Genomic DNA, 25,186 nt, shown 5'->3' on the forward strand with positions numbered 1-25,186 from the left:
AAGGAGGATTATGGCAAATACTCTGGGTTTTCATAGATATAATTTTTAATAATTTCATGACTTAAAATATTTCATCAGGTTCAGATACAGAAACAAAGAAATAAACAAATCATAAATGACTCCTCCTCCCTCAGTGCTCTAATGAAAAGTACTGAGCCATGTAGAAAGAAGAAATAAAGAAATAAAATCTTTATTTAAGAAATAAAATCTAGGCGCCTGGGTGGCTCAGTTGGTTAAGCGACTGCCTTCAGCTCAGGTCATGATCCTGGAGTCCCTGGATCGAGTCCGACATCGGGCTCCCTGCTCGGCAGGGAGCCTGCTTCTCCCTCTGACCCTCCCCCCTCTCATGTGCTCTCTGTCTCTCTCATTCTCTCTGTCTCAAATAAATAAATAAAATCTTTAAAAAAAAAAAAAGAAAGAAATAAAATCTATAGAACATTCAGGTTGATTCTAGTTGATCTTGTTAAAAAGTACAATAAACATATTTCTACATATTTCTCTTAATTTCCTTTAAAATTCTTACTTAAAATACCTTCTTAAAGTCAAATGTAACTGCAGAGGTAGGGTTTTTAAATATATGCTCTGCAGCCCTTCAGGTAGATGTTAGGTGATTTCCCCAGGTTGTGGTGAATTTGATCTTCAACACTGGTCTGCTTGTCACTTTCCACTTTGGCTAAATGGATGTTGTGTCTCTTGCAGATTAGATTTGAAAGGTGTGAATTGATCAGTAGGTGAAGGTTTATTGTAGGCAATGAATACTGGATTAAATTCTAGTGTTTTGAGGGCTTCGAGGAGTTAGATCAAAGGTTGGGGAGCAGAAGATGAATGCTATGTAAGGATAGATATAATGCTTCTTGATGCTTTTAAATCAGGAGACTTATGTAGCTCCTATTATGGGGAATCTGATTCAGACATTAAAACTTTATTAGGAAAACCTAACTTAGAGCAAAAAGTAGTGTAAAAAATTATTTCTGGAAAAAAAAAAGATGTAAAAATATAGGTATGTTCCTATATCCTCACTGTCCAACACTTTTTATCCTTATACTGAGCCCTCAAATGCATTCTAAACATTTAAACATAACTATATAATAAAGAGGAGGAGGCTTAAATAACCATTTCTAACATGGAAGAATTAGGAGGATATGGCAGGCTGTTGTTTCAAGGACAGTGACCTAGGAACGTATCCCTCAGACTGCTGGGTACTCTGGAGTGGATGCTGTGTGAGGAACTTTCCTACCTCCATCAAGTTTTCTTGTTTATTTTTGTCATCAGTTTTAATTCTACGTGGGAAATACATAGTTTCAACTTTGTTTAAAATATCTTCTTGAAACCCCAGTTTCAGCCTCTTTATTCCTCTGATTTAACCAAAGGGGAATGAAGTAGGGAAAGCTGTGACTTTAGCTTTGAGTATTAGCCACAGCACTCTCAGCTAGAGTAGTTTTGTGACTTACCAAAAATGGAACCATTAAAAATGATGACTTACAAAAACTCATCTTTTATAATCAAGCAATGTCAATGAAAAATAACTTGTATAATCAAGACGTTTGCAGTCTTTTTGGATGTGAGTTGTGGTGGGAATGGGTGGGAAGGTGGTAGGAAGATGACTAAGATGTCTGCTTTCAATGTGTTTACAGTGGGATAGTGTGAAAAATAGATTTTGAGCAATGTAAGGAAAAGAAGGTTCTGTTTTCATATCAGTATAATTACCTAACTTGTGGAAGCTGTTCCAGGAGTTTTATAGGTGAGTAGGCCTGTGTCTGGCCTATAAGCCAGTCCCACTCTTCATCTGTTCCCACCCTTTTGGCCTTGTGCACTGGTGGGTGGGTGGTGGGTTTGTTTTTTAGCGCTAGTCAAACATTGCTGGCTTGGAAGGAAGCAAAATGTAGTTAGTTGTGTGCGACTCGGTGTGGAATTTCTCCGGCTTAGAGAACAGGTCAGTTGTTTCCAAAATTGAAGTCCCAAGCAGGACAGGGATACATGCTCTCCCTTTAGCATCCTCCTTTCCATTCAAAAGAAGCAAGAAGTCATTACTCCTCCCTTTTCCAGGGATAAATGAACTGCATGTGAGCTTTTGCTAGCTCCCTTTTCTCTGCCTATTGCAGAGCTAGCCCAGTGGGAAGCAGCCTATTGAATGCATCCAACTTAACTTTTCACAGCTGCTCTAATTGCCCACTTTCTATACTACTTTAGTTTTTGAACTGAGTAAAGACTTTGAGTTAGGAATAAGTCGGAGTTTAGTAGCTGGACAGTAGGGGCTTAGAAATTGGTGAGGGAGGGTACAGAGTGATTACAAACTGGTATAAGATTCAATCCTCCTTAAATAATTATATGGGTAGACCAGATACAAAATGTACCATCATTTAACTATATTTACACAGTAAGTAATATGTATGTAAATGCGAAAAAACAATGCCCATGTGCATCAGTTCTGGTGCATGTACATGGGTGGGAAGGATAACTTCCCAAGTCATGTGCCTAGCCTTAAAACCTTACTAGTAGGAAATAAAAGGCGATCTCTACAGAAAATAAATTAGTCTCCTTTTGAAAACACTGTTTACACTGGCTCATTCCAACAATAGAAGCTCACAGTTCCTACTGTGAATCTACCTATGAGACAGGTTGTTTTGCTAGGTTAATTTAGCACCTGAGTATAGGATAATAAAAGACTGTAAATCTCAGTGGATCACTTCAGAGTTTATGTCCATACCAAGGTTGGGGCGTGCAACTTTGTCTTGTTCCTGCATTTGGTGCCTATAATTTGAAATCACTTTTAACCAGAGTCTTAAAAGTCTAGATTAAAAATCAGACATTATTAGGCTGAGTTAGTGCCAATAAAAATGTTAGTCACTAATATGAGGCAGATCTTGTTCATTCTATGTAATCTTGGAAACCATTGGAAAGTCCAGTTGCAGTTGTGCATAAACAGCTTGGTTAACAATATTGTATGATGGCCTGTGGTAACTCTCAGGAAAGTCTTGGACAACATGAACCTTGCTCTTAAGAGATTAAACATTTACCAAGAAGGAGAGTCAGTTTGCTAGTAAATATTTTAGGTGGGGACTTCATTCTTTTAGACACACCTAAACAGAAAATTCCTGTGGTGGAGACAGACAACACAGAACCGCTTGTCAACTAAGGTTATGGCTCCCAGCTCTGAGTCCAGAAATTAGGTCATCCATTAGGTAATTCAGATCAAAATATATTCATAATAATTGCTCAGATATTTCTGACATAGCTCATGTATTTACTGTTTTGAATGCAGATATGCAGATATAGCAATAACAATGGTTAGTGCTTAATAGTTCTTAGAATAAAGACGTGTTACATCTTAAAAAAAACCTTTTATATGGAAATCTGCATACAAATTATATGTGTACAGATTGATGGATGGTAACTCACACTGAACCAAGTTTTGTGTACTCTGTTGTCTGTAGTATACTCTATGTTTTTGATTCTTTCCTGTACCTTCTTTAGGAGAACATGTCAAAAGGTGAGACTACAGGACACAAATTTAAAATAATGACTTTTCAAGTCACGGGACCTTTATTGTGTCTTCCTAGCCAGCAGTGCTTTGCCCGGGTGCAAATATTTGTTGTTTGATTACCTCTCAGAAGTATGACATGGTGGTAAAGTGACTTACCTGTGAGCCTGAGTCACCTTGGTATATAGATAGGAGCCTGAGAGTGATCATTGATGCCTCTTCAGAGAGTGGGAAGTAGAAGAAATTCTTCAAAGGAGAGGTTGGAAAATTTCTTTCGTTTTCCTTGTTAGAGAAAGTACTATGGGGAAAATGCATACATCATTTGCCAAATAAATCCATCCACTTTGAGAATGCATCTGTTAGGTCCAGTGGAAAGGTACTATGTGATCCAGTTTTGTAAGTGATAAATAAGAATGTAGTCTGAAGGCATGGCACATGGTTTGCTTTGTGTGTTTCGCAGGGATTTCTTTATAGTATAAAAACACTCTGAGGTAATAACCTGTGTTTCAGGTTAAAAATAATAACTGTTGTGTTTATAAACCAGGAAATGCATTTAAATGATCATAAATGATTTTAGCTAAAAAAAGAACCAACTTAAACTAATAAAATTCAACTTTTAAAGTATTAAATTATGAAATGCTTCTAGAAAGATTTTCTGCAGAATGTGGTGATGAACTTTAAATACTCATCCATACAGATTATTACTAATATTTGAAGGTGGAGTGTGGCCATGAAACTCTTCTTGAGCATTGCTTAGGAAAAAATTTCCAAACCAGAGACAATATCATTACCAACCACAACTGAACTCTTCAAAAAGAGACCTGTGATTTTTACTAAATTCTAGGAAACAATTACCTTCTCATTTGCTGAATCAAAAGAGAACCTATCACTTATTATAAACCCTCATTATAACCCACTTAAATGTGGTTATATAAATCAGGAAGTCCTCTATTAAAGTGGAACATTTCCAAATGCCTAAATTGTTTATACAAATAACATTTTCTTTTGAACTCTGTAGAGGAAGCATATTTTACTTTTTAATGGCTCTCAGTTGGACAATTGAATTATTGTTCTCCATTTTTTTTTTTAACCACCCTATTTTTGCACCCACACAGAAACCACCCACAATTAAGGATTGAAACAGCTGGGAAAGTTGCATATTTCAGGTGGAGTTCCTGTCTTTAAAAAAAAAAAAAAAATCCCACTTGAGAGAGGTTTTTATCATATTAGCTCTGTGTTTTAAAGTATGTAATTTGATTTAATTTGAAATTGAAAGGCTTAGATTTTTATTTTTATTTATTTTTATTTTTTTATTTTATTTATTTATTTTTGAGAGAGAGGGAGAGAGAGAGAGAGAGCACACACAAGCATGGGGGTGGGGGGTCAGCAGGCAGAGGGAGAAGCAGGCTCCCTGCTGAGCAAGGAGCCTGATGCAAGGAGCCTGCTGCGGGACTCTACCCCAGGACCCTGAGATCATGACCTGAGCTGAAGGCAGACTCTTAACCGACTGAGCTACCCAGGTATCCCAAAAGGCTTAGATTTTTAAGTTTCATGCTCTGAAAAGCAACCTGAAGCTTATGTCACAAGTCACATGTCTCAAAGAAAAAAAAAAATTTGTCTTAACTTACTGATCTATATTAATCCCCTGAAACCCCTTTTCTTTCTTTAGTGATCTGCTTAATAAAAAGTAGTTTAGTATGTTACATAGAGAACTTTATTATCAACTCCAGCAAATTGTATGCTTTTGGAGGTTAGAAAGTTTTACTCATATTTCTATTCCTGTATAGTACTAGTAATTAAATGCTTTATTTGTAGCAGAGGCTTAGTAAATATTTGTTACATGAATAGTCCCCCTGCAAGACCTAGTTATAGAAACGAATCATTGTAAGGTACATAAATAGAATTTCAGAGTCATATATTAAATAAAAAATATATATATTTGGATATGTCTAGTATAATTCTTTTCAATATAATAGACTAAATTTTATGCAAACACATGCACACACCTAACTTTTGCATGTACTTGAGAATCATTTAGAACAAATTTCTTAGTATTTCTAAATATTTCAAACCAGAGCTAAAGATTTTTGTATTCTTTAGTTTCATTATTGTTTGTTGACTGTTAGGTTACACTGTGCCAATCCCTGGGAACCTGGTGGTGAAGCTAGCTACTAGCTCTTGCCCTCTTGGAGTGCACTGACTTAGAGGCTAAGATGGCAGCAATATACTCCTTTTAGGACAACATAACTTAAAGAAGGCTGATTTCAAGGTGAGTGGATAGAGAGGGAAAAAACTTTTATCTGTGGTTAGTTACTTAGGATAGCTTAAATCTCAACAAAATGGCTAGACAGTGAAATAAATGCTGTAGCCCTATATAATTTGGGATGCAGGAGTATGTAGTTTAGCCTCATTATTCACAAATTCTGTATTTGTGAATATGCCTATTCTACAGTATTTTGGTATCCCTGAAGTCAGTAGTCCCGGCGCTTTTGTGTTTATGCATAGAGGCGGAAAAGTTGAGACACCTGACTCGAGCATCTACTGAATAAAGTGAGATGCAGTGAGGCGCCATGACTAGTTGACAACTAACAGGGTGTTTTTGGTCTTCTATAAGAGTGATAGTCCAAATTGTGTTGAATAAAATTTACTGAGTAAATTTTAAAGATTTTATTGGCTTTATTAAGCAATCCAGAAATCAGGCAGCACCCAATCTAGCAGTAGAAAGGAGTTCTGAAGAGCTGTAGGAGGCAAGAGATTTTTAGACCAAAGTGAACAAGAACAAGGAAATTATACTGGGAGTTTGGTGATTGGCTAAAGCAGGGTTACTTTCCTTATATGGAGCCAAGGGAAGTTTTGGAATTGGGTTAGGTAACTTGTGCTGAGCAAGCAAGCAGTGTTTGGTTGACTTAGGCCTTGTTCTGGGAGAGCAAGGATAGAAACTTAAGGTTTGGGGGGTTTAGCATGAGTGACTCCATTGGGCCTAACCTGGTTACTTTAACAAGTAAAAGGACCAGAGATTAGAGTCAGGAACTTGCTTTTGTACCTTTCTTCCACTATTTTTAACCTGCCTATGCCTGTATTTCCTACCAGTAAAACTCATTTATTATCTGAGTACCCAAGTGCCAACTAGGTCTAAGGTGCTTTCAGTGGCTTAAGTAATTTATATTATCATTGGGTGACCAACATTAAATAACCAACCACAGTTAAGCTATAATTGTGTTGAATGCTATAAAAGTAAAGTATATTATGCTAAGAGATCATACATACTCAAGATAGACCAGGTCCAATTGGGTGGGTGGGAAGATGGAGGAAGGCCACTCTGAGGAAGTGATGTTTAAATTAGTCATGGAGAAATGGTAGGCGAAGGGGGAGTAGGGAGCAGATTCCAGATCCAAAGAAGGGGTGAATAAAGACCTTGAGAGCAAAGGAGATACCCAGGAGGAAAATGGCATGTGTGAAGGTTGTGGGCAGGTAGACAAGACTTACTAAGCCCTGTTAGGGATATGGAATTTTAACCTAAAGGTAATGAAAAGCATTGCAGGGTGTTAATCAGTGAAGTGATGTTATATTTACATTTTAAAAAGGTTAATTTGACTGCCTTATGGAAAATTTAAGAAGGCTGCCCCAGATGAGCTTTTTAAAAAATGTTTTTAAAAAGCCATATCTCGGGGCTTGTGCCCAGGAGAAAACGGGTCACGGGTAGCCTGACTTTAATAATGTAACTTATGGATATGATACCCATTTTTTTTTATTACATTTGCATTGACCCACAGAACCACACTTAGAGTACATCTCTTTTATTTTCTGTATGAATAGAATGGTCTTAGTAAAATTGGAGTCATATGGTTTGCTTGTAATTGCAAGCCTGAATCATAACATACCCATGATGAATTTTTTTCATAATTTTTTGCATAATAACAGAAATATGTTTTATTGCCTGTTGGTAAACATCAGGTACCATAAAGGTAAGTGGTGTCCTGTGTGGGTATTAGGTGCATAGTTTATAGTTTTGTTAGTAATTTCCTAGTTTACTTACTGGAGTTTATCTGCTCATGTTGAATATAATCTGCTTTGAAAACAGCTTTTGAAGATAACATTTTATCTCAGTTGCTTTATGTCTTTCTGTCCAGAAGCTGCATTTCTTTACTACTAGGGTGATTCTCATACCTTCTTCATGTATGTGTGGAGGTGGGAAGGTGGGGAATTGTACTGGCTATTATTTTTGTTTGTTTAAATTATCAGAAAGTGTTACGTCTGACTTAGAAATGTTGGCTTGGTTTCTTAGAATCCCAAGTTTAATATGTTAGAGTAGAAAGAGACCTTGGAGAACATGGGAGCTAACTCTATCATTTTGCTTTAGACACAGGGAAATGATTTGCTAAAGTCACACCAGTATTAGAACCTTGATTGCCTGGCTCCTAGGTCAGGAAGTTTTACTCTTGAGTTTACTTGTTCGTTTGTTCATTGATTCATTCATCGATTCATTCACTGATTCATTCATTCAATAAAGCCTTATTGGGGCACCTGGGTGGCTCAGTTGGTTAAGCGACTGCCTTCAGCTCAGGTCATGATCCCGGAGTCCTGGGATCGAGTCCCGCATCAGGCTCCCTGCTCAGCGAGGAGCCTGCTTCTCCCTCTGACCCTCCCCCCTCTCATGTACTCTCTCTCTCTCTCATTCTTGCTCTCTCAAATAAATAAATCTTTAAAAAATAAAAAATAAAATAAAGCCTTATCAAGCACATATGATTTGTCAGACACTGTTTGAGTGCTAAAGACACATCATTGTGCAAAACAGAAAAATAATCCCCACCTTTGTCAGAGGAGTTAGGTGATAAGATGTATAATTAAGTTCATTGTATATGAAGTTAGACTGATAAGTGCCATAGAGATAAAAAAAAGGATATTATCTAAAAATTTTAAGTAATTTTAAAGCAGAGAGAGCTAATTTTAAGATAGTGGTATCACTGCAAACTGCTTATAAAATGAATCTGTTTTATTTTCCTTTCCCTGTGTAATCAATCAAAATTCACATGACCATGAAAACACTGACCCATTTCTAGATTTGAAACCTTGGTACAAAAGTCATAAAGTAAATACTTCTGAGCCATGCTAGCTGTAAGCACTTGATTTTTTTCTGAAGCATTTAGAATGTAAAAGCATTTCTCCAGTACATCCTTTTGTGCTAGACCATTGGACTTCTTTCCTTGCTTGGGCGTATTTAGTCTGTGTACTTAAATGTTCATTGCCTTGATATATTCAGTCTTGAAGAAAACGAAGGGATAACGTCCTTTTAACTGTAGTAAAAGGATTGAAAGCCAGAGAATATCTTAGAGGGCTTTGCCGTATAGTCTAAAGTTTCATTTGCCTGTTCTCAAGAGACACATAAGGCTTTGATTGAAGTTACCCTTTAGGAGGTTTATTCTGGCATCTGTGTATGTGATGAATTATAGCATGGAAGTATTTGCCAGAGTAAGTCAAAGATTGCCTTCCTCAGCAAATCTTTTATGGACCAAGAGAGAACATTTCTAAATGTGAATGAAAAAATAAAAGTACAGTTTCAGTTTTGATGTAAAATGTTTGGACCAGAAAGGCAATAGTTCTAAAAACTGTGTTTGAAATAAGTGAATTAGGAGGCAGGACATGGACACCCAGAGATTATTGGAAAGCTCATTGGCAAATGGCAAGGACAAACATGTGAACACTAAAGAGAGGTTTGGTGGTTGAGGGGAAGAAACAGAGTATAGAAGGAGAAGTTAGAAAGCAAGAAAAGAGTTGGATAATAGGCCTAAAAAAAAGGTTTGCCTTATGTACTAGTCTAGGAATATGTGGCTGGACAAGAAGGCTAATTCTGAGTGATTTCTCTGACATAGATAGAATTCAGAATAGTTGCTGAGTCATGATTCAAAGTGCTATGGAGAGAAGAGCTTTCAGGTCATGCTTTATTCTTGGGACTCAAAGGTAATGTCTTATTTCCTCCATAAACACGAGGGCCAAGAGTACCGCTGCCATTGAAAATACCGATAAGCTTCAAGGAGGAAATAGAGATAATTTTTACAAATCTTATTAAAATGTATACTGTTTTCTATTTAAATATAGTTTTAACTCTTAATTCCTCATGCAAAGCATGCATTCTTCCCCTGCCCGCCTTCCGCTAAAGCCAGTAGCTGCCAGACTGCCTGTTATCAGCATCAGCTATGGGAAGCCTTAAAAATTTGGTTCCTGGGCTCTATCTACCCCAGGCCTGAATGAAGGTGGAATCTCCTGGGATGAAACCTTAGGTGCCTTTAATTTTATGGCGGTTCTTGGTGTCTGATACTAGCCTGTGGAAAACCACCGCTCTCAACAATAGACTTGTGTTAATACTGAGGGGGGCTCAACTGGAGAAGGTACTGAAACAGGGAAAAAGTCTATTTCAGAGTTTGTGCTTTATGGATCACCAGATCTCTGATGCCCAGCATTTTCGCAGTGGAACCATTAAGCAGCAGAGATGAAGTGGTATCTTTCTGTGGGAATGGAAGAGGAAGGGTAGAGGAGAGAGAGATCAGCAGTATCTGGTGACTGGATGTATGGAAGGGAGGACTGAAGTTAATCCATCACTTGAGTTACTAGTTACATAAATGGGCCCATTTATGTGTTTATATGTGGCAGTACCTGAGTGTAGAGTGAAATTATGAGTCAACTTTTGACACGTAAGTTTTGAGATGCAGACAAGACTCTCTAGTAGAAATTCTTGGGAGGTAACTGGATTTGCTCAGTTTCATGAGCTTGGCGGGGTGTAGGACCATGCCTAAAGTAATGGGAAAAGTAGATACATTTCATGTGATTCGTGGAGGTTCAAAGTTTCACTCTGCAAGTCCTTAGCTCTGTGATCTTGGGTATTACTTAACCTCTGTATTTCAGTTTCATTATTTGAAGAACAGAATGGTGAGAGCTTTCGGTGTTTTACTTGTGACCACCTTGTGGGGTACTGAGGATTAAAGAGCGTTTGCAGTGCGGGTGCAAGTGTCAGATAAATCTCTTCCTCCCCCAACCCCTCATATCTCCCTGCTGTTCCTCCTTTACAAGGATAGGAGTACATGGGAGGAACTTCTTAGACTTGGGAGGAGAGCTGTGTGGAGAGAAGAGTGGTGATGGAAAGGACAGAAATGTAGCTAGAGATGGGGAAGGGGAAGGTTAGAAGCTTCATGGGGAGTTGTTAGCTTTTGGGAAAAAGAGGGCCCCTTTTCTGAGGCAGGCAAGTTGAAGAGAATGAATAAATACAGTGTTAATCAGAGGGTCTTGAACTTCTCTGAGAAGCAGGAGGCTAGGCCATCTGGTACCAGTGAGTGAGGGGAAGCTGGGGCTGGGTTCTTGAGAAAGAAAATTCTTTTTAGATAGCCACTGTGGGAAATAGGATTAGGAGTAAACTAGAGTTGAATAAAGGCATTGCCAGAAACCAAAAGCAAAGGGGTTAGATAGCTTGAACTCTTAGTGTCCTTGTGGGTGTGTGAATTACTGCAGAGAGAAGGTCACTGGAGGTCAAGAGGTTGTGGAAAAGAGAAGCTGGATGTTGGACAAGGAAGCGGATGTTGAAGGTCCAGTAGGGTGGTGGCAGGAGGATTGGGTGCAGAGGAGGAGTATGAATGGGGTGCCTTTGTGGAATGTGAAGGAGTGCTGGGAGGTGGGAAGGATTGGCGGGTTTGGTGTAAGCGGCTGTCAGCAACAAATTACTGATTGTTTCCTTTAAGGCAGGATATTTGGGGCCTGATTACCCCTTGAACACAAACAGCTCTGGGACTGTTTGCTTTTAAAGATGATAAGCCTGTTCTTTGCTATAATGTAGCAGGGTAGTAGGCATTACCTTCCCTGTCTCCCTCCTTCCTGCTCTCTTCCCCTCCTTTGGCAATAGTGGTTTGATGGAATAGAAGAGGCTTTGGAATGAAACAATCAAAATTAAATACCTGCTTCTCCACTTAACTAGCTTTGAGATCATGGGGAAGGTTACTCCAGGTGATTGATACTCTTTTTCTCATCACCTCATACCATTATGTGAATTAAATGAGATAGTATGTGTGACATCTCTGCCTCTTGGTAGAGGTGCTTCAAAGTCTGAGTGATCTACCTACTGGGGTCTACATTTCTGGATTGGAGGTTGTTTTGGCTTTGGGAAACAGGTCAGGTGACACTACAATAAAACTAAAATAAAACAAGGCAACATTAGATCTTTAAGAAAAAGAGGGGGGTGCCTGGCTGGCTCAGTCAGTTAAGTGTCCAATTCTTGACTTCAGCTCAGGTCACAATCTCAGGATCATGAGATCAAGCCCCTCGTCCAGCTCCACACTTAGCAGGGAGTCTGCTGGAGACTCTCTACCTCTCCCCCTCCCGCTCCCTTAGCTCACGCAGGCTCTCTCTCTCAAATAAATAAAAACCAACAAAACAAGACAACATCAGAATAGCACAGGTTTTCTAAAATGTATGCTTCAAAAGAAAACAAAAATATGTGACATGGAGACTGTGTTATGCACAATAATACTTATTATATTAACATATATTCCCAAGAGTGAAAGATTTTTGATTCAGAAGAAATTCATTGGAAGTAACGAGATGGTGTGAAATCTTCAAAGAAACAGCTAGAATGAAGTTTTGAAATTGTGTGAAATTGAAAGGCTGTCTTTCTATATTTGTATGTATTCATTTGGCAAAATTTGACCTTAATATTATATAACATATATGCCCTGCATGTATGCGCATGAGTATACTAGAACTCTCAAACTACTTTGTAGTTCAGCAGTTTCAAAGCACTTATTACTACAAGGCCCTATCTCCATTCAGAAACAATCTGGGGAGGAAAAGCCATTAGATACTATAGAATTACTTCTGTGCCTCCATTGTGACTTTTCACCTTGGAGTCCTAATTTTCCTCAGTTGCAATAGGTAATCCTAACAATCTGCAGTGGTTGTCGTAGCTCTCTTTTACAGGTGAAACCCCTGGAAAGAAGGGGTACACTCTTCTTTGAGTCCCATTATGCCAGCGAGGATAAGAGAAACCAGAGTGAATATCACCTTAGGCCAGAAAAGAGTGAAAGATTGACAGTCTTACCACAAGTTCTGAATCTCAGCCGAAATGTGCAGTGGCGGGCAATGTTGAAGCCATGTTCATAGAGTCAGTGCCTGAAGACATATGGAATGTCGGAACCCAGGGAGGGAGGGAGGCGTGAAGAACGGGAGTTGGGGATTTAAAAGGAGACTAGATTACTGGCCATAACTCTAACAGAGAGTCTGGGTAGTATAGTTGGAGGATAAATAGGAGCAAGTGAAAGTAGAAAGAAATGGCTGGATATTGTGAATTCCAGAGTGAGGATTCTGTCCCTTTGTCTTGTGTAGTCAGGATTGGCATCTCTGTCCTGGGTGGAACAAACATGGCACAGTTGATAGTAATGGACAAGTGATGAAGCAGAGATGTGGCAGTTTTTAACTCTATTCAGAATACATGGGCAACTTAACAAACATTTAATTTTATGACTTTTCATTTGTAGGCTATGCATTTCTTATTGTTCTTTAATGCTTAATTAGCAAACTATGCTATAACATCAAATACGTTTTTATTACTAAAATAATATCTAATATGTTCTAACCTGGTACATCTCATATTTGTTGAAGCCTAACACACCTGCATGCAATGCTATACAGGGGTGCACTGGTAGGATATGAAAGAATAATTTTTTTTTTCTTTTTCTTTCCTTTTCTTTAAATTCAATTAATTAACATATAGTGTATTATTAGTTTCAGAGGTAGAATTCAGTGATTCATCAGTCTTTTATAATACCCAATTCTCATTACATCACGTGCCCTCTTTAATGTCCATCACCCAGTTACCCCATCCCCCCACCCCCCAGCAACCCTCAGTTTGTTTCCTATGATTAAGAGTCTTATGGTTTGTCTCCCTCTCTGATTTCATCTTGTTTTATTTTCCCTCCCTTCCCCTATGATCCTCTGTTATGTTTCTTAAATTCCATATATGAATGAAATCATATGATAATTGTTTTTCTCTGATGGCCTTATTTCGCTTAGCATAATACCCTCTAGTTCCATCCACGTGTCTTTGCAAATGGCAAGAATTCATTTTTTTTGAATGGCTGAAATTAACAAGTCAGGAAAGAAGAATTTAAATACAAGTTTATAGGGATTTGTTTTCAATATTAGTCTCTTTATGTTTGGAAATTAAAAAAAAAAAATTAACCACCAGGAGGATGTTGTGGAGAACTTGGTTTAGTTATCTTAAAGATAACTAGAATTTCTAGGTTTTCATGAGACCTTGGATTCTAAGGGGCTGTGAAGTGTTAGAAGAAAGATTGAGTGCCTCTGAGTACTTGGGTACAGTGACCTATCAGCATTCAGCAGTAGGCCTGTGATTTTTTTTTTTTTTCCTTTTGGTTTAAGAAGCAATTTATTGGCTTTGTAACTAGGCATTCATGGAGCCTGAAGCCACAAATAGAGTGGAACAATCTTATTTGATGTTGTGGCTCCCCAAAAATAACAAGAGTTTGTGGTTGCTAATAATGTTCAGTATTACAGTAGGCAGCCCATCAAGTGGGGGTGTTAATTGTTAAAAAGATGCACAATATCTACTTGATACTGTGTGGAGAATTGGTGTCACTTTTTGTATTTCGCTGTCTGTTTTCTTTTTCAGGCATACCACAATGATCCTGCTTCTTGCTTTGTTTATGAGTTAAATTGTTCCTGAACCAAAGCTTGCTATTCAGTTACTGTGCTATCTTTGATCTTCTAGATGTTCAAATAATTAAAACTTCCTCAGTGGGAGTTCCGGGCATGAACTGCTGATGTGATGCCCTGTTAGACCATTGCATGCTTCATAATGTACTGCTGAGTATCACTTGGCTGTGTATACTGATTCCACTTTTATTTTTTTCAATGTGGCCAGATCTAGAAGCATATGATGAATTCACTTGCTCTGGCTCATATCCTCATATCCTTAGTATTATACTGCTTTTCTCCTATCCCTGTGGAAAAAAGTCATTGCCAGAAGGATACTAAGAAAGACCTTGATAGCCTACGTCGTCCACCCAGATAGAATAGTAGAGTGACTGTTGGAACATTATCTGGACTTCTAAAATGATTACATGGGTTCAGTCTGGCTTCTATAGACTTCTATAGGTTTTTATGTTTTCCTTGAGATTTAACCAAGTCTAAATCCTACTGCTAACTCAGTTCTCCCCTATTCATCAGCAAATCTGAATGTCATAGTTGATTTGCTCACTTAATAAGTAAAAAATGTGTTGCTGACATAATTGTATATGTGACTGAATTTGCGATCTGTAGTTCTCTTTGGGTATGTATTTATGCTACTTAGGTTTGAGAAAAAAGACTCCTGGGAGAAATATTTAACATATCATTATCTGATTATGATATAAATATTGGTTGGGTATGAGAGAGACATGCTTTCTCAATTCTCTGAGTTGTGAAATCTTTAAAGCTCAAGCAGATCAATTGTTGAAACCTTTAATAGTATAATGCTTAGTACTTACAGTAATGGAGTCATGTCAACAATGAACAGGGAGTAATTTTCTTTATTCTTTCTCATTTTTACTTCTAAGCACTAACCAGGTTTCCCATACTCAAAAATAGTCTGGTGAAGTTAAGGCTGCTGAAAAGATTGAGTTAGGAAGTAGATATTTTAGACAGTTCAGGAATGTTTTAGAATTTATGATATTAGTAAATATAGAAGCCATGATCCGACTTCCTCACTGTGTAGATATATTTCAGCAGTTGTCTTTTTGAATGTTTTTACTCTTGGGACCTGTCATAAATACACCTGAATAATAAATTCCTATTGTTCCAAGTGTTTTTCCAACATCACATTGGACAGATGAAAAGGGAAGATTTAACAATATTCTTAACCTCAATAATTTGTTGGAAAGTTAACATCTATATATGAAACTGATTTTGATTGCTCTCCAGTAATCTCATGATCCAGATGGTCAGGAAGGGGAAAGATTATTACTGGTGAATACAGCCAGGAAAATTTCATGCAGGTGGCAAGAATGGGGATAGCTAACATAATTTTCCAAAGTATCTGGCTTATCCTTTTCAAAATAATTTTATGAAGCCTAGAATATGAGTTGGTATGTTTCTCTGTATATAGCAAATAGATTGTGGAAATGTATTATTAAACTCATTAATTCATTTAATGAACATCTATTTAAAGCTCACTGTGTATTAAATATTGTTTTTGGGATATTGCTGTCACTTAATCAAGCTCCTGTCATACCAACTATGTATGGGGAGAATCTAAAATTGCAAGACCAGCTATTAAATTTGATGTTAGTCTGGATCCCCAAAATCAGATAATGAAATGGTTATTTATGTAAATATTAACATTGATAAACAAGGTATGGAACATCACATATAGTTGCTTATAAAAGAAAGTATTTGGGTATTAGAATTTGCATGTAATAAAAATATTTTTGGATTTTACTTAAGTAAAGTCTTAGAAGAAATTGCTCAAGGAGTCAACATCACTGAGATGGGTGCTGGAGGAGTTATTTTGTATGTTTTGTGCCCAAGGTCGGTGGGGACTAGACTCTCTATGAGTTTTCATGTTCTCTTAAGGCATTTGTTGGTCCTGGGCACCAGAAATTCTAATACTGGCTTCTCATCTCAGAGGAGTTGCTGGGGTACATTAGGCAGCTTGGATCTATCTGACTGTGTCAGAGGCTCCTTTAGATTTTGAGCATAGGCCAGGCTAGGAAGTCACTGGTTATCAGTCCTTTGCCCTTTGCCCTAAAACCCAGTTTATACAATACTTTGAATTATTTTATACCTGCTTTATAGGATTGTTAATTCCTGTTTTCTTCCTGTGTTGTCCTGTGCTTTGTAAGCTATTAATGCAAAACTTAGAGGAACTATTAATAAAAAGACTTAGGGGAAAGCATTAGATATGGGTTGAAAAAGTAGGTTGCTATTACTGTTTGATGAAATGATGTTCCTGGCTGTTCATTTCCGTGTAGGACAAATGACAAACATGAGTATCTTCATTTGGACTAAGAAACATACTTTTATGGAACTGAGACTATACTATATAAAGAACAAATACTATATAAAGACTATACTATATAAATTTCCTTTTATTACATTCAGATAATAATTGAAGTAATTTCCCTGAAAAATCAACAAAAGAAAAAGAAGAAACAAAACTTACTCTCAAATTGGGGCAGACCCAGAAAACTGCTGGAGGGAGAGTAGTTTTTGTTGTGAGGAACCAGACATGCAATTGCTTTTGCATGTTCAAATTTTTCTCCTCAGACGTTCTCATTATAATAAACTATTATTGTACTGAGTCTATAAATAGTATTTATATGGGAAACAGACCAGAAAACTATTCAAGTTAAGCAGGAAACAGCATCATTAATTTTTAGACAAAGAGGTACAACAGTATCAAAATGAGAATCTGAGTTTCTTCACTTAAAACCAAAATCTAACTTAAGGCATCTGCACGATTTACTCTTGAAGTAGTAGTTACTTGGGGAAGCCTGTGGACTTCCAAGTTGTTATGGGATGATGCTCCTGGGACTACTTCTAGGACACTACTCCATGAGACAGTGGTTGCCTCCTGGGTTGTGTTTTCCTGACACTCTAAATCAAGCTATGTCTTCATTTATTCCAAAAATACCTGTTGTCAAAAAAACAAAAACAAAAACAAAAGTAAAAAACCTTGTCAGGCTTCTATGTGCTAGATATTTACTTAATTCTTTGGGAAAATTAGTATGTGCATTTAGCCTCCTAAAATTAAGTCTAGTGGGAAAATAAAGCATTTATAGCATGTTTTATTTTTCATTATTTAAAAAAAGGTAAAAATTTTTATTAGGCTTAAAAACTAGCAGCCTCTCATCTTACAAGTCCTTAGCAGACTTAACTACTCACAAAGACCACTTTGAACTTTTAGCCATTTCTTCTGTTTCTTTCAAGACCATAATTATCTTGCTAACACTTGACTTTTTCCCCAGTCTTAGATACCCTCTTTTCATTTTATACTGTTACGTTTATATCATGATGACTTTGTATGTACTACAACTGAGTTATTTCATTTATTTTGATGGTGCTACTTATATAACTGTTTTCCCAGGAGTTAATAATTGCCTTTGAATTTTCTTTTAAAAGAGTATAAATTTCCTTTTATTACATTCAGATACATCAGGTTATTGATCAGATCTACTTTTATTCTCTGGAGACATTTCCTGGTCTGTAACCTATTGCTCCAGTCTGGATAAGATCTTTGAACCTTTTGCACAGCAGTTGACCTGCAATATCTCTCTGTTGACATAAGAATTTCATTTGCTCCTATGCTATATTGGATCTTCTACTTCTAGGTCCCATATCCTCTTTTCTTGGTTTATTCCCATGTTTTGTTAGAGTGCCTTATCCAGCAGCTTCCCATAAAAGAAGCATATGAGGGTAGTTGGTTTTTTGTTTGATTGTTTTGTTTTGTTTTAAATTAAAAAGTTTGGGAGGCATTGAGTTTGAAATCTGGGGTTAAAGTGCTTTTTATACAGACTTTAAACTGACTATCAACTTTCTTTCACCTCTTATTTTCTCATCTTCAGGAGTACCTGCTGCCTCCAATTCTTGTAGTCCAAACTGATTTATCTCTTGGTTTCTTTCTCTGTAGGCATGTCAACATAATGCGTTCCATTGTCCAAGATTTTATTGACTTTTTTTTCTTCAGGCTTACCAATAGAGCTCTTTAGTGGCAAGATAGTTGCCAGGATGATGGAATGCTTTATTTACCCAAAGTATAAAAATTTAATATTCTATTATATACTCCAGTTAAAACTTTTTGTATATTTGTAAAATGTTTTTCTCTTCAACTTACTGTTGTCACAACTGTGTTGTATTGTAGCATTGATACTGTTATTTTTGTAGAGATTAAAATCTCATTTTTCTAAATTAAAAAAAATTGTATTTCCTCTAAGGTCATTAATGTGTTTATCAGATTAATCTGAGTCTCCCAGATAATCCTTTGATTTCTCTTTTGGCAACTGTGAAAAAAATCCAATGTGAAGTAATCATAGGGATAGTATTTCAAACCAGGTTAGTTAGCATAAGCCTAGTAGTTTTAAAGAGTGGAGGGAAAAAACCTAGATTGTAATTTCAAATTCTTGAATGGAAAACATTCTTTTTCTTAATAAGTTCTGAGACTCTTGATTTATTTTCCTCACTTACCTGCCTTTATTGTAGGCTTTATGCCAGACTTACTGGACTTCTTCTTACAGACTGTTTTTAATATTAGTATGGGTAGGAAGGAAATGGTAGGGAGCCTAAAGAATAAAGACATAGAGGGTGCCTGGGTGGCTCAGATGGTTAAGTGTCTGCCTTCGGCTCAGGTCATGATCTCAGGGTCCTGGGATCGAGTCCCGCATCGGGTTCCCTGCTCAGTGCAGAGCCTGCTTCTCCCTCTCCCTCTGCCACTCCCTCTGCTTGTGCTCTTCTGTCCATCTCTCTGTCAAATAAATAAATAAAATCTTTAAAAAAAAAAAAAAAGAATAAAGACATAGAAGGGAAGGTTCAAAGCTTAAATAAAAATAATTTTTGCATTCATTTGCATTATTTGTTTTGTTAGTTTTGTAATCAAAACATTCCAACTTTAGTTATGTTAAGTATAAGATATAGAAATTGACGTGGATGAATTACTGTTTCACAATTGCCATTTGGGACTATGCATTTTTAAAGAATACGCTATTGTAAGTCCCAATTTATTTTTTGGTTTATTCTCCCAGTGTTTCTGAGTATTTGATACTTGTCCCAAGCCAGAGCAATAGGAGTTGTGATAGCTCTGTAAAGCAGTCCTTCTTCCACCTAACTAGGGAGAAGCTCTGCTTTAGAGAGCTGTCTGAACTTGTAATGAGCACCAGGTGTTGTATGTAAGTGTTGAATCAATAAATTGTGCACCTGAAACTAATATTACACTGTATGTTAACTGGAATTTAAATAAAACTTAAAAAAAAAAGAAGAAAAAAAGTAAATCAATGCTTCTCAACTTCAGTATGCAAATGGATCACCCGAGGATCTTATAAAAATGCAGATTCTGGGGTGAGGCCTGAATCTATATTTCTAACAAACTCCCCAAATGCTGATGCTGGTAGTCCTTCTGGCCACATTGATGACTCACAGTCTAAACTACCTTGATATTGGAGTAATACAGAATACAGAATCTAGTTTAAGTATCTATAACTGTTGAGCTTCTAGACAGAAGTCAGTGGGAGATGTTGCATGACTGGCTGATACTAAGTGCATCTAAATAGTACTGGATTTATTGCCTCTTAGAGATTTAATATATTCATTATTTGTAGGATTCTGTTTAGAAGCAATTTCAGTAGTAAACTTTTATTTATTAATTTAAGTTTTATACATTACATACATAAACTGTATCTCCCTAGTGTCTTTGAAGAAAAAATATACTTTGTGTGTGCTAGACTTTAATTTGCAGTGTGCAAATATCTGTTATCTATAGCTATTAGTCATTGAGATCCTACTGTGTATACTGATCTATGCGTATAGAAGTGTAAAACCAAAGTATATATACACATTTATAATCAGCTTCACTGTAATGTTTATTCCTGTGCAATTAGATATTAGCAATGAAAAGAGGTTAATGCTTTTTTTTTTTTTAATCTTCTAAATAGCTCAGTCATTAAAGGAATTTGCAAGGTTACTCATTGCAGTAGAAGAAGAAAGGAGGAGACTGGTAAGTCTGTTCCCCATTTTTTTAAGTTTGCTTTGTTTGGACATATTAAAAGAAAGACTGAACCTTCTGAATTAGACTTAACTATACCAGACCTTATAATGTGATAGATGTACTAAATGTTACAGAAAAGATTTCGGAGTATGATTATCAATTATTGCCAATGAGATATATACCATTTCTGTTTATTTCATTTGTTCATCAGATGTAAATTAATTCACTTTGCTTTCCAGTTAGTTCTTTCAAGAATTAAAAATATTGAATTGTCATTGTAAACCCATTCTAACTGAGTAAACTTCAAAAAAAACCTTCAGTGTTATAATAAAGATACATTCTAGGTATTAAAGACAATTCATAGAAGGAGCAAATAATTTTGCCGGGGTGTTAACAGGAGACTAACTTTTCTTTTCTTTTCTTTTCTTTTCTTTTCTTTTCTTTTCTTTTCTTTCTTTCTTTCTTTCTTTTTCTTTCTTTCTTTCTTTCTTTCTTTCTTTCTTTCTTTCAAGTTTTGAGGAGACTTTCTTTAAAAGGTGACATTTCTGTTGTGTCTGAAAGGCTGGGAGGATTTTGCTTGGCTGGGAAGAGTGGGGAAACATTGTAGGTTAAGAGATTCATTTATATGACAGCGTCAGAGCATAGTTATTAGTAATACATTTATTCATTTACCAATATAATTTTGTACCCATTTTGTTCAAGTATCTGTGAAGGCCTCTGTGTCCCTGGCTTCCCATTTGTATATGGGAAAAATGTAGTACACATCCCATAGGATCATCGTAAAGCATTTGTAGCAGCACCTGGCATAAACGTTGATGGTAATAAAGATGTTATTTGTCACTTATAGTGAGGGTTTCAGACTTGTTTAAAATGTCATCTTTATCACTGGCTTGACCATTCTTTTGGGGAATTATATATACACCTATGTATTCAATGTGGATTAAATGTAGTGTCATTCTGCTAACTGGATAAGGAGAGTAGTTTCAGGAGGATGGCCTTGACTCAGGGAAAAATGCCTGAGCTAAAGAAGAATCACACAACTATCACTTAGCAGTCATATAAGTGAACTTGAGTAGAGGCCACCAGGTGGGAGAAAGTACTGTATATATTTTTAGAATAAGACAAATGGATGGTTCTTAGATGGTATTAGAAGATTGGTAGTTTTAGCCATATATGGGGTTTAAGAGCTGGGCTAAAAAGTTTTGGTGTGTGTTACAGGAAGGCAAAATTGTTAGTTTCTGAAAAGAATGGGAGAATCAATATGGGATTTAGGAAAGATTAATTTGGTGGCCCTGTGAGAGATAGATAAGGTGGGGGTGTCAGGGGTGACTATATTTTCTTAGGAAACATCGTGGTACCATGGTCTGGTCCCAGTAGCAGATAAATAGCCATACAGTGTAATCTGTGTTAGATACATATAAGCCATTATGGGAGACTGACCCTTTCTGGGGAGGTCAGAGAATGCTTTTTTGTGGAGGTAAGTTTGATTGGAGTCTTAAGACTAAATAGTACACTTTCAAGTGCTTTATGCATAATCCTTACTCCAGTTCTATGAACTATGCGATAGAAGTCCAAGTTCGATGGGGAGATGTGAGTAGGAGGTGCCTTACGGCCCAGAGAGGAGCTGATGATGAGAATGGAAAAAAGTGGTTAGGGAAATGTAAAAATAGAGTTGTAAATGGTGTGGAAGCCAGGGGAATATATGGTTCCAGTTTGAGTGAGGTTGTTACTCAAATCCTGTGCAAGTAGTTTGGGAGAATGATAAGCCAACTATCATGGTCTATAATTTTAGAAAATGTATTGAAAGAATATGGGAAAGTGTGTTGTAGTTTGCAGGAGTAAAAAGAACCAAAGAAATGTTCTTACAGCATTGAGGAAACCTGTAGACACCAGGGGAAAGGCTCTTCCTCTGAGCTGGGAGGAAAGAAAGAGCATCAGTTAAAATATAGAACATTAGACAGTAAATTTTTTGGACAGGGGATAATAGTGCCAGGAAGGAGTGGTCATCTGCTATAGGAGGAGTTTATAGAAATAGTTTAGAAAGCCAAGAGCAGGTTATGTAAGAGAAAAGGGCCTATGGGTTAGTGATAATGAGCCATTAAAGGTAGACATCATAAATAATGTCAAGGAAAGACTAATTGCCATGCCTTCATAGATTTTTCTAACAATACCCAGAGTCATGGACTGAGCAGTAAGAAGAGGTAGGAGGTCAGATTCAAGTGGTGGGCACAGAGGATGTGCTCGATTATAGGCACATGGGTTTGTGTAATATGAAAATGGGTCTTGACTGATTATAGCGATAGCTGAGGCAGGAGGTGACTGATGGCTTTAGAAAGCAGAGAGGACAAGCATTACTACTGCACTATGTTGACGGTTCACTAGCAATAAAAGAAATCCTGAGACAAGGATGTTGTGATCAGGAGTGGGAGTGGAAACATGCTGAATTTGGCAGTGGAGCTGGTCCAGATAGTAATGAAATTAAGATGTGGCTAAGGAGGGAGACAGACCTTAGGAATCAAGAAGGCTGAGCTCATAGATTTGGATGTTTTATGAACAGAATCTTGAGGTCATCCAAAATGATAACTGAATAAAGGACAAAGACCAATGAGAAGAAATGGCCAGGGAATGTGGTAGAGTGTCTTATAGACAGTGGAAATAGAGATTGAAATGCTAACACTTAGTGTTTCAAAGATCTTCATTCCTGCCTTCAGCCATATTTCTCATGTTGGGGCAAGGAGGAGATTCTGCATTCATGAGTGAAGTCATATTGCAGGTTTTGATTGCCTTAGCTGTTGTTTCAGGGAAGATCTGAAATAAAGAATGCAAAATAATGAAGAAAAATCTATAGATAAAAGCCTAATGGATTACATGTCCACAGAGATTATATAAAAGTAATTATTAAACATACAGTCTAAGTATTGGGGTATCACTTCCAGTCACATGATGTTACTACAACCAAAGGTATAGCTGGTAGCAGATTTTGCCAAAATGTGCTGAAGAATTTCTCTTTTAAAAATTTGTACTTCATTTAGGAAGTAGAATATTTTAAGTGTACTAAGAGTATAAAGGAGTTCTGTAATTGAAAAATGATTATGTTTTTTCAGGGATAAGTCTTGATTTATTATATATTAATTGAATTTGACCAAAATCTAAGTATGTTAGAACAGCGACTAAGCAAAAATAAAATCTCAAGAAGATGATAGAAGACACCTAACAGTTTAATATTTTTTTTTAAAGATTTTATTTATTTATTTGAGACAGAATGAGAGAGAGAGAGAGCACATGAGAGGGGGGAGGGTCAGAGGGAGAAGCAGGCTCCTCGCCGAGCAGGGAGCCCTATGCGGGACTCTATCCCGGGACTTCAGGATCATGACCTGAGCCGAAGGCAGTCGCTTAACCGACTGAGCCACCCAGGCGCCCCAGACACCTAACAGTTTAAACAAATTCTCTTGTTTTCAGTGATTTACCATACTTAGTAAGATGAGTACATCATCTAGGTAGCCTAAAGATTGTTTGCAGAAAAAAAGCCCAAAGAAATATTGATTTGCTTTTTGAAGAAATGGGGCCTCTTTTTTAGTTCCTTACTAACTTGAAGTATTGAATTAAAAAATTCTGCTAAAGCCAACTAAAAATGCATAGTTTTAATTCAACAACAAAGTGACTCAGAGACAGTGATAAGAAATACCCATTTCAGAAACTTTTGAGTGTATAGTTTATCCTGTCTCATACTTCTTGCTGGAAAAACCGTCCTCCAGGATAAATTTTTTGCAGCTTGACTGACATCTGCCATCATGTGGCTATGCAGGAACAGCTTTTAATGATACAACTACAAGAAGTAATTTAATAGTCCTTTGTAATGACCTTAGTAAAATGCTTATTACTTACAGTGAGGATATTGGTATTGATCAGTGACATGGGTTCTTTTTTTTTTTTAGTGCATCTTTAGTCAAATGTTAGAATTTTTCCCCATAGGATGCAGCACTTAAATGATTAGAGATGCTGTAGATCAGATGTCCTGTTATAGACTCTCGGTCTGTCCCCAGCACAAGGAGTGTCATCTAAGCCATATAAACTTTGTGGTAAGGTCTCTTCAGCTTCCATACCACTATAGGAACTGCTGTTTACTTCACATCACAGCTAACTTGGCTATGCACACACTATCATTTTAGTCCAGGCTGTTCAAAATTAATTTGAATAAATACTAACATACCAAGATAACACCCTAGGGAAACATGAAATGCTTATTTGAGGCCTTCTGAAAGAGATCTGGGTAACCTCTTTCTTGTTATTTGTATTGAAATACTGAATTTGACTCTTTAGGCTTTTGGGCTTGACATTCCCTCTTCCTGAATCCCTGGAACCATACTCTACCCATCATTCTTTCCTTCTCAATACTCACCCTCTTGTTCCCTGTTCTCTCTCCCCACTGGCTTTCTTTCTACTCCCCTTAATGTACAGCTTCTTTTGGACTTAGACCTTTGCATTTGTCCTTTCCTCTGCCTTGAACAGCTTTCCTCTGCCTTGTCCTGATCCATATCCTCTCAAGACTGGTTCCATCTTGGGGTGCCTGGGTGGCTCAGTCGTTAAGTGTCTGCTTCGGCTCAGGTCATGATCCCAGGGTCCTGGGATCTAGCCCCGCGTCGGGCTCCCTGCTCAGCGGGGAGCCTGCTTCTCCCTCTTCCACTCCCCCTGCTTGTGTTCCCTCTCTCTCTGTCAAATAAATAAATAAAATCTTAAAAAAAAAAAAAAAAAAGACTGGTTCCATCTTGTCATTCAGACTTGAGCCCATTTACTCCCCTGGGGGTCTGCATTTTCCATACAGCCTAAGTGAGTGCCCCTTAAATATCTGCTCTCATGCAGCTTGCATTCTACTGGGCAGACATTAAACAAATTATTTCTGGTGGTGGTGAGAGCTAAAAAGAAAAATAATGTAGCTGATAGGAGATCCTGCTGCTTACTGAGATGAAGAAAAC

The 25,186-nt window shown here is 37.2% G+C and overlaps 1 protein-coding gene across 6 annotated transcripts in view; it reads left to right on the top strand.

The window, feature by feature from the left end:
• Nucleotides 1-25,186, top strand: part of ARHGAP42 (Rho GTPase activating protein 42) — a 319,552-nt gene that overhangs the window by 76,739 nt on the left and 217,627 nt on the right. For 5 of the 6 annotated variants that reach the window (XM_064577200.1, XM_064577196.1, XM_064577197.1 and 2 more), the window contains exon 3: nt 20,161-20,222. The exons of the other annotated variant lie outside the window; for it this stretch is intronic. In XM_064577200.1, coding sequence (XP_064433270.1) covers nt 20,161-20,222 — 62 coding nt within the window. The remainder of the gene's footprint in view (nt 1-20,160; nt 20,223-25,186) is intronic. 6 annotated transcript variants of the gene reach the window in all.

The sequence above is a fragment of the Mirounga angustirostris genome, unplaced genomic scaffold (genome assembly GCF_029215605.1).
Source record: "Mirounga angustirostris isolate CCGP_5_RB_7025 unplaced genomic scaffold, mMirAng1.0.hap1 SCAF_13, whole genome shotgun sequence".
Taxonomy (NCBI): Eukaryota; Metazoa; Chordata; class Mammalia; order Carnivora; family Phocidae; genus Mirounga; species Mirounga angustirostris.